Raw genomic sequence first — 10,585 nt, forward strand, 5'->3', positions numbered from 1 at the left:
CTTGTTATGGACAATTGTTCTCACTGAAAATGGGAAGTAGACCGTTGTTTCCTGTTGCAACGTCCTTTAAAACAAATGTCATCCCATTATTAAATAAATGTGGTCACCACTATCTGGTGAACTACCTCCTTACTGGTCAACTTCTAGATGGCAGCTGCACACCTTGATGCTGAGGCCTTGTCCACATGGATACTGAACCAGAAATCTTTTCAAAACGTTTTCCTTTACATGGGATCATCTCAAGAAGTGTGTGTGCCCTCACAAAACACCTGAAAACTGAGTAGTATGTAGGCCAGGCCTGTGAATGGCGCTGTAACGCTGCCATAGAAACACACAAAAAGCAGAGAAGACATGGGGTAGGTACATAAAACTTGTATGATGTAAAGAAACACACAAAGAAGAAGAGAGAATACAGGGAATTCAAATTCAAATTAGAAATACATTTGTATGGACTGCAGAAAAGCCAAATCATGCTTAGTTGCTGTGCAGAACGAATGCAACACTGTAATCTACCAACCGTGGATTACAGTCTTGTGTTTGTACTTGCGCATTAAGGAAGAGCTGGGGCTATGGCGTCATTGGTTCCAGAAACATGCCAATGGGTTGTACACACGCAAACGATAATGGTGGCATCTTCCGATTTGTTCACTCTGGGACTTTCATAAATGATCATATTTAGGCTCCAAAAACGCCAGTTCCATGTGGACAAAGCATCCATACGTTAAAAGACTTTTGCGGATGCTTCTGAACTCGTCTCTGTGTGGACATGGCCTTTGTCTCACACTATTAAGCTTCCCTTCACATTTGTGACTCACAACTTACTGACATTGAACTGACAAATTGCTATTTGATTCTATTGTTAATGCATATTTGAGTACATTACATATGTACAATGAAACTCATTGTTTTATCCCATTTCTTTGCCTGCTGTCACGGTATTAAAGTGAGGGATCACTTGAGGCTATTTGACCTGCAGTTTGAGATAATCGTTTCAAGAAGTGCTGGTGAATATACTGTGTTGTTACTGGGTTCATGGATGGACACGTACTTGTACTGTGAGTACAAGTGGGATTGCTCGGGCAACGTTCCTAAAACATGACTCGTCTGCTTCAAGTGAGCATGTCGGACCTTTAAAGTTGTTGCTTGATTCAGCATGTAGTAATTATCTGTGGCGCACCGACTGTGTGTTTCTATTTAGGGATGGAGCCATCTGCTTTTTCTTTTCTGAAAAGAGATGAGGGGAAGACTGATGGAGAGAAGCCAGACATGGACTGCAGCAGCAAAACTATGGTTGTTTGATAGAAATAAAGGTAAAATCGTTTGTGTAAATGACACATATATCATTTGATTAGACGCAAGATCATGTTGGGATTTTATGAGCAGAACGTTATAGTCTACAAAACTTGAACTGAAATTGTCTGTAACACAACAGGGAATAAGTGCATGTGTATTGAAAAGCACATTGATCAAAGAAAACCTGTGCACATGCATCTACTTTCATGATTATTGCATCTGTAGTTGGAGCGAGTCTATTTGCAACATCGAGGGCCCTGATTAGATGGTCGAAAGTGCCAGACATGCTGCACATGGGCGTGTCTTAGTCACGTGCTAGTTGCGCGAAGAATCTGAAAGGGTTGAAACTTACTGAATTAGTCATGGTGTGTTTTGGGCGTATCATTCAATAAGCCAATCAGAGTAGCCTCTGATTCCCTTTAAAAGTGGTGAGCCTGGAGCACATGGTGGATTGTTGGTTAGATATTGGCGGCAGTTTGGTTGGACATGTAGGGACAGAGACACAATGAATTTAACGATGATAACGGGGGACTTATCTGTCTGCTGTGATTCGGTGTACTGGACAGGCTGCTTGATTCCTGCTTTGAACTCGACAACAGGCTGATTTCACCAACTAGAACCCCCTGAAACTGGGTCAAAGTATTGTGGGTATAAGAACCTATTCATTTCTCTACAGTGCTGTTTCTCCTACTACTGGGACAGGAATTGAAAGCAAAGTGGGAAAACTTTCAAAAACAATGGTAGGATGTACAGGATCCCTGAACATTGCCACCACCACCACCCCACCCCCACACATACACACACATACACACATACACACATACACACATACACACATACACACATACACACTTATTTTTCCATAATAAATGCACTTTCACAACTCAGGTTTAGTGAAGTAGATCAGTTTACTGCAAAGCATCTTAAGGACAGAGAGAGACATCAAAAGCAGTATTTAAAATATGATCTGGCATATAGCGAGTATTAATGACATACGTGTCCTCTCTTAACATCATTACAGATTTATTCAGTTATTTAAGAAGGACAAACTCAATAGTCATAAAGCACTGGATATCGGTGAGTGTGTGTGGAGGGAAAGCGGGGCTAACATAAATAATATAACCAGCCTCAGATCGCATTAAGCATTTTGAAAATAATGTCCTGGGGCGTTCACATCACAAGGTAGTGAGACACACACACGCACGCACGCACGCACACAGCGGACAAAAGCAACTCCAAGCCAAATTCACCAACCAAATCCCCCACTCAACCATTTGAACAGCAGACATACCTTTATCAAGGCCTTTAGTTCCTCTGTCGCCCTTGTATTAGACTCACAATACCAGTTCCAGTCATTGAGCTAATCCCCCTACTTCTGTTCTGTTTTTAATCCCCTAATGATTAAAGAAATATTGGATTCATGACGGCGTGGTCTGTCCCTGTTCGTCTCTGTCCATCTCTTTCTTGGCTTTTCCAACACTGGCTCAGCAGCACATGTAATCAGAGATAAGACAACAGGAGGCTCAGGACGATCAATGGCTCAGAGGACGGGGACTGAGGGTGAATCCTAAACCAACATGTCAAATGTCCGTCATCCCTCACTCAGCTAATCCGGCCAACTGATTAGCTGCTAGGTTCTTGTTACTTTGGAAATTTTGCCAAAAATTAAATCAGATACTGCAATGTTTTTTTATTCTTACTAACCGAACTGTGTGTGGGATAACACTTGATGATTAACAGCTGCTTATTTATGATTAACAAGCTGTATGAGACCACAAACTGTTGTAAGCTGCTGTAACAGAAGGCCCAATGCAATACACATTCAACTGCCCCACAGTCCACATTTTTTTCTGTTTCTCTCTCTCTCTCTCTCTCTCTCTCTCCCTTTCTCTCTCGTTCATTTCAATCTCCTGTCTGGAGCTCATCAGTACGTCAACACATTACGTGTCGGATGCTTTGGGGAAGCCCAAGCATAGCTACAACCGTAAGCACGCCCTCAAGAGTGGAGCTGTCCGTCACCGCTGTATCCAGGATCCAGCTCTGCAGGGCCGGGCTGTCTCCATGGAAACATGGGCGTGAACCAGTCCCTAAGGAGCATCTTATTGGGGGAAAGATGTCGTCTGATGAATGTGGAAAGGTGGCAGCAGTGAGTGAAGAGGCACGTGCCAGATTCTGAAATGAGGCAGGAAGTATGTTGATAGGGGCATCACAGCATATTGTGTTCCTTCTAAATGAATGCAATTTATTCAATGTCATAGTATTAAAAAAAAAAATAGCAAAGAGCTTTCACCATTCTGTGACCTGTGGGCCTCTGACACGAAAGCTGACTGAACAGTCACACTCATCATCGTTAGAACGAAGGCAAGACAGGAAAACAGATGTGTCAAGGTGAGATAACCTGGTGAACAGTTTAATAGACTAAAAAATAAACTAGGTAACTGAGAGGCATCTTGTCAAGTCATTGACACGAATCTGAAATGAGCCTGAGCTACTTCTATTTCTACCCTCAGTGGGTAAAAGCTGCAAATAGGTACATTCTTTAATCATCTTCTTCAGAAGTGACTCTCTCAACTCTCACTGCGGAGTTATTCCTGTACAACAGCCTTGTTTCAAAAGTTGCTGAGGACAAAGTCCTTTTTTTCAGGACATCAGCTCCTGCATTGGATTGATCACTGACTGCAGAGTGACAGGAACTGATGCCATCATTTGTCTGTGGTCAGAACAGAATCGTTTGTTCCATATTTCTCCATCCAATTTTTTTTTCTACCATCTCTCTCTCTCTGGACCCTCATAACTCATACCATAACCCTCAGACTGGAGTCCTTCAACAAACGGCCGGGTGTTACTGGTTCTGTAATACAGTTGTTCACTTCTCCAGGCTGATTGGATGAAATGAGAAATAAAACCTCACACTGACGGACACTAAATGACAAAGAAATTGGGGACAGATTCTGTTTAAATTGGATGTCTGTCGAGTACATCAGTGCCAGCACACACACACACACACACACACACACACACACACACACACACACACACACACACACACACACACACACACACACACACACACACACACACACACACACATAAAAAACGATTTTAGACAGCACACCCGTTTCATGAAAGGCTGATTATGTCTGGAATCGTGACACAAACAGAACAAATATTGGATTTATCAAGCAGCAGCTGCATTCATCATACTGAGTGTCTAAAGATGAATGTCAGATGGGCTGAGGCAACTCTGAGTAAAACTCTTCTGTATGGTGGCCAATGAGACAGAGGCTCTGATGAAATTGTGGTTTGACATGGATACCTTGTAATATTTAGGACTCGTATGAATCAATACAGTTTCATGACCTTTCAGACCACAACATACACAGTAAGATGAAAGAAATCAACATCAAACTTGCATGAAGTTAGTTACTGATTTCTCTCAGGATTGTGACTGAACCATGCTGTACTGCATATATACTGGATTAAACAGGCAAGTGTGGTGTATGAATTTTCATGACTGTATAAATGAACAATGAATATACTGAACAAGATTACTGAATAATTTAAAAGCTACAAGATGCTGGACACATACACGGAAATATGGAGTGTGGTCATATCACCAGCTCCTGACTCGACAAACAAACATCCACTGGTATCGTGGTATCGTCGTAGTATCGTGCAACCTTTACTGAAGCAGCAAAAGCTATCTGTTTGTTAAACGCCGACCAGAAACTGCTCAGCATGTTTCCTCTTCCTTCTACTGAATGACACTGGGGCCAAAACATCATGTGTGTTGCTGATGCCACATTGCACAGAGGGTGAACGGGAACCAGAGTCTGAGCCGATGATCAAAGAAGTTAGTTTAGTTATGGAAGGAGCATTAGTGCCACGAGCCGCTATTCTATTTGCTATGTTGTCTACAACATCGTTAACATTGTACAGTGTCTGTGTGGTGATTAGCATATTCACATCACACTCTTGCTCTACACCGTTATGGTTGTTTATTTATACTTGCCCCGCACTAAATCCTGCCACTGTGTTGAGGCTTTTCTGGTTATTGGTGTTTTTTTGTCTTTTTCTAGACAAAGCTTGCTGGATGAACACAGAGATGCCGCTCCAAGTGCTAGAAAATCACACGATGCAACTAAACAGTCACAGTAGTCTGTGTCTGTGTGTCTGTGTGTGTGTGTGTGGGACGGGGGGGGGGGTCAGATTTGACATAGACGTATGAATCAGGCTTTATTGTGGCAGCTCACAGCTCTGGTCTTTGTGTGCTGTGCTGTGTATTCCACTGAATAATATGGATGTCATCTGAGTGGTACATGAATTTCCCCCGTGTGTTTTTCCCCCTCATTTGCCTTTTCACCCCAACAAATCTTTCTAATGGTTGCAAAAAGTATGTGCATGAGAAGCCTCCAGTAAAACTGCTCACAGCACGGAGTGAACAAACTGTCCCACCACATTTTTCTACTGCATTATTTTCTCTTTGTAAATGCTCTCGCAATCAAACAAGCTGAAATCCGATGAGTCACTGTGACCGTTTCTTCAATTCCCAACATGCCACCTCTGTGCACGCGCAGCGCAGCAGGGTGAGATATGAAGAAACTACTAAAAATCACCAGCTCTGCTCCTAAGTCAGGTCTGTAGCGTCATAGAGCAAACACATACAGTTTCGCTAATGCGAGCTGACATACGTGTAATGACCACAGGCTGTATTTAATAATCACTGCTTACAAACACCATGAAACGTAACCAGTTTTCAGCATTCACCCCAGCACAGTCTGTAGCCTGGAGCCACAACAAACACAGACACACCTAGTCTTTCACAAATTCTCTGCAGTATTCCACTGAGCCAACACAACTTCAGGGTAGTTTTATTTTCATAGAAGCTATGACAACGCAAAGCAAACGATCCACACACAATAAGCTGAGGAGGATATTGGTCCATTGATTTAATAAGGGTTAGGGTTAAGGTTAATAATTGACTCGGGAGAACATTTCTCTTATTTTGCATTGTAAAGCACAGATGTTTCTGACATCTAAATTACATTTAGGTTTTCTTCCGGCCTGATGGAGCAATGTTTGCAGAGAACAACCACCTGAGAAACCAACAACAAAACCAAAAGCCTGAAGCCAGAGGTGTGAAAGAACACCACCTTTTCAGCATCACCTTCAGGATATGTGTGTGTGGGATTTGAGTGTACATTCACGTTTATGTCTGTGGAGCACTCAAACATCTCAACTTTTGCACTCCCCACTCAGACTGCTTGCAGCCTGGAGACAATTGAAAGAACCACATATTCTGCCATTTTTATCACATTTAAAACTGTTTAGCTTCAACAACACAGTTGGTGTGTGTGTCTGTTTAAATGTTCATCTTTGTGTGTGTCTTCGTCAGCACAAGTAATGACTGGTGTGGTCTTGCACGAGAACGACAGCTTTTACATCTAGGAAATGACTGCTCTACTGTCTGAGGGCATGAACTCTATGTTCAGGGCAACTGCAACTAAACAAAGAGAAACACTGCCGACTGGAAAACAAGCATGTCACAGTTTCCCTTGTGTCTGTTTCATTCAACTGAATAATCCGTTCATTGGTCATCTTCTGTCAGTGATACCAATTGTTACCCTGTTATCTTTTTAACCCTTTAATACCGACAGTATCGCTGGCGATACCTTCATGCTAGCATACTTTGGAGAACTGTATCAGAAAACACTTTATGGTTACTGAAAGATGGGAAGTTGCATTTGGTTCCCCGATGTTCCCAAACATCAGTCGGTTCCTGAAAGTTGTTGTTGTTGTGAGTTTGCACTTCACTGCCAAGCTACTGTCATTACGGTAATAATTTGCTGGCATGATTTCCCCAATCCCATTTTCATTTTTTACAGCAACAGATTGAATAGGATTACCGTAATGACAGCAACATGGCTGTTCTCAACTCAAACCAGTTGACGTTTATTCCTTCTAAACGTTTTTGTCATTCTCTGAGCTCCTTCTCCACACCGGGTAGGGGAACCGAGCGCTACTTCTCAGCTCCAAATTGTGGAGCTCCAATTGCTCCAATTGTGCTGAATGTAGTGCCAGGACACATCGGTGTTAAAGGGTTAACTCTTGTCTCCTTGTTGGCACACCAGCTCAGCCTGAATGCTCTCCAAGTCCACTTCCGCATCGACCAGCCTTCCCTTCCTGATGGCTACCGTTTCTTTTTCCACACTGACCACAAGTTGTGTGCATTAAAGAAAACATGAGTGCTCAGCAGAATATGCTAATTACTTGCCACTTTAGTGTAATTTAAGCACATAGGTTTATTTAAAAACTCTCTGAACAGCTTTTCTTTGTCTTAATTGTTCGGATTTTACAAAGCCAGGTGGCTAATTAACTTGTGCCTGCAGAGCTTTTGATGCATCAGGCTTTGTTTAATAGAGACTAAACGTCTGGCTGATCGTTGTCCAGAGTGTAAATATCAAACAGCTACTGACAGGTGAGAGTCACACACTGCCCAAACCTTGTAAAACTTGCAAAAAGGGGGCAGAGCTGCAGTCCAGCAGCCAGTCATTCTCTCTCTGGTCACTGAATGAAACCTCTCTATTGACATGGTAATGTAGGATGGGCCAGCTGAGCAGCTTATGAAAGTGAACATTCACCCTCCCGGCCTCTTTGGATCCTTTCAGAGAGAGTAATTCCTGAGGGACATAAATGTCGAGGCAAAATGTCTTACTTTTGTACAAATAGATTTCGAGGATTGTCACTTGGAGCCATCCTGTTTAACCAAATGCTGTGTGAATTGGCACTAGCACCGTTTTTTGCCTTGTGAAATGAAATGATTTCTTTTATGTCCTCATCTATTAGCCCTCCGACATTATAAAGCTAGTTGGAGTAGCTAGTCTATTATAAAGACTAGTTACTCCATCAATGACACACTGATGACCTGGCCCCTTCTGCCACGCACACATTACTCAGTAACCAATGACTCAGAATAAGACAGGTGTAATTTCCATTCTGAATTTCATTATATTTGGACTGAATTCATAACGCTGCCATTGTTGTGAGGTGGGTGTCAGCAGCGGAGCCCTCAGTGATGGCTGACTGCAACACCCCAGATGGGAGTGAGAAACAAGCTGCATTCACCAGCCACATCCTTCTTGCTCACACAATTAAAGAGCCCTGTCTAATCCAGACAGACGGCACTAAAACAGGAACATCACATCCCTCAACACATTTGGTTTTAGGGTAAATAATTGGCAGTTATTGAAAAATGTCCTGGAGTAAAGCGGTTAGCCATAAAGTAAACATGGGCGCAAGACATGTTTCAGGATGAAAGCAAACTAACTGCTGAATCTTTGAGCATCCGAAGGTCTGGATGAGTACATGACTGGGGGATGATCAGCTGAAGCCCCCTGAGGCAGAGCGTTACCGAGACCACTGAGAGCCAGTAATGGGTCCAGGGCCTTGAAACTGAACCCCAGACCTACTTAGGGAACTGCAGGCAATCCAGCTCTGTGCACTCTCTGTTTGTATGTTCAGTAGTTTTACACTCCACAGCATACGCCACTCAAAGCATTGTTTATTTGAACGGTTAAACTGTACAGTGATCACTCGCTCACTGCATTAGATTGGTATGTGATGCTGCACAGATGTAATGTATATCAACTGTTAACACAACATCCAGAGCAGATAGGTGCACCTATATAAACCAGGATGAAATACTTGTAGTACGCACCAACCCAGCCTGAGCTCATGTCACACAAATAGTGATCAATAACTTCATCACTCACATAGAGAATTCTGCAATGACCATGTTATAGGCAAGAAGCAACATAAGTTGAACATAACTGAATGGTAACATTCAACAAGCCTTATGTGGTCAAGACAGGAAAATAAAGTGAGCAGCATGATTAGAATCTGAGTACACCATTATGAGACATCAGGTGTGAACAATATTTGGTGGTAAATGTTTTCTACATGTCAGACTTCTGTAAACCTTCAGCTGGGAAAGAATGAGGTGCAGCCTACTGATTCCAACATGGGGATCATTTTACCCGGCAACAAAGCGTGCTGAGCTTGAATCCCAACCACATTATCAACATCCAGCAGGAAACCCCTCTGTGTGTGTGTGTGTGTGTGTGTGTGTGTGTGTGTGTGTGTAGACTTGGAAGCAGCAGATATGGTGTATCATTGCACTGACATGTCACAACACTGGCACATAAAGGTGCCTTTCACGAAAGATGTCAGGTTTCTACAGAGACGATGCACACGCACACGCACGCACCTTTCACTTGTGTTTCATAGTCCGCAATGATCTCCTTGTCCTTCTTGAATTTGGTGGATGACATGGTTCCTCTGGTTCTGGGGCGAGACCCCGAAGTGTCGGCGGCGATGCGGCGCTCTCGGTGTGTGTCGGTGGCCTCGGAGCAGAACAAAAGCTGACTGGTGTTGTATTCCTGCACACCGACTGGATGATGTCGAGGGAATCAGTGCACAACTTGAGTCCGGTGTTGCATTCCGCTTTTCTCCGACACCGAGTCGTAGGGTGTCTGCCTGACGGATCCTCCGGGGTTCGAGCACACGACCAAACAGCCAAACGAGCTCACAACTGTAACAACAACATGATGAGGAGGAGAAGGGGATGTCTGGACCGTTCACCTCCTGCCAACCTCAGCCCAAAACAACGGACATGCGTACGAGGAGCCGCGGACGCAGACACACACACGCACACATACGCACACACGAACACACACACACACACACACACACACACACACACACACACACACACACACACACACACACACACACACACACACACACACACACACACACACACACCGTACTCTGATAAATTGCGCTGCAGGGAAACAGGAATTTAAGAGATAGTCACGTGAACAATTCACCCACCCCTTCCTCCACACGTGCACACACAACACATACCTTTGCAGGTTTTGCTCCCAGACTGTATGCAGTGTTTATACCTCATGCAGGCAATGAAATCGATTCTGATTCTGATTCTCTCGTCGAGTTGAATTCAGGCTGGAGCTTGCTGTCTAAACTCCTCTCATTTCGACGGATCTATGTTTACTTGTTTGTGATGGTATTCAGTGGGATCGATGTGCATCATTCACACTAACATTAACGCCAGGGGCCTGTTCCAAAAAGCAGGTTTAGTTAAAACCATGAACATGGCAGAATTTTCCTTATTTCAGTGTTACTGCGAAATTGATTTCAAACAAATGGAACTTTAAGGAAATTTGGTTTGTGGTTTATGTGCAAAGAGATATGAAAACTTTTGTTTTTCCTC

The 10,585-nt window shown here is 43.3% G+C and overlaps 1 protein-coding gene across 1 annotated transcript in view; it reads right to left on the minus strand.

Annotated features, from left to right (window-relative positions):
- Positions 1 to 9,623, minus strand: part of LOC144742031 (SLIT-ROBO Rho GTPase-activating protein 3-like) — a 30,952-nt gene extending 21,329 nt beyond the window's left edge. Inside the window, exon 1 of the mRNA XM_078624527.1 lies at positions 9,560 to 9,623. Coding sequence (XP_078480653.1) covers positions 9,560 to 9,623 — 64 coding nt within the window. The remainder of the gene's footprint in view (positions 1 to 9,559) is intronic.
- Between the last annotated feature and the right edge of the window lie 962 nt (positions 9,624 to 10,585).

The sequence above is a fragment of the Lampetra planeri genome, unplaced genomic scaffold, assembly GCF_965212315.1.
Source record: "Lampetra planeri unplaced genomic scaffold, kcLamPlan1.2.h2 scaffold_824, whole genome shotgun sequence".
Lineage (NCBI taxonomy): Eukaryota > Metazoa > Chordata > Hyperoartia > Petromyzontiformes > Petromyzontidae > Lampetra > Lampetra planeri.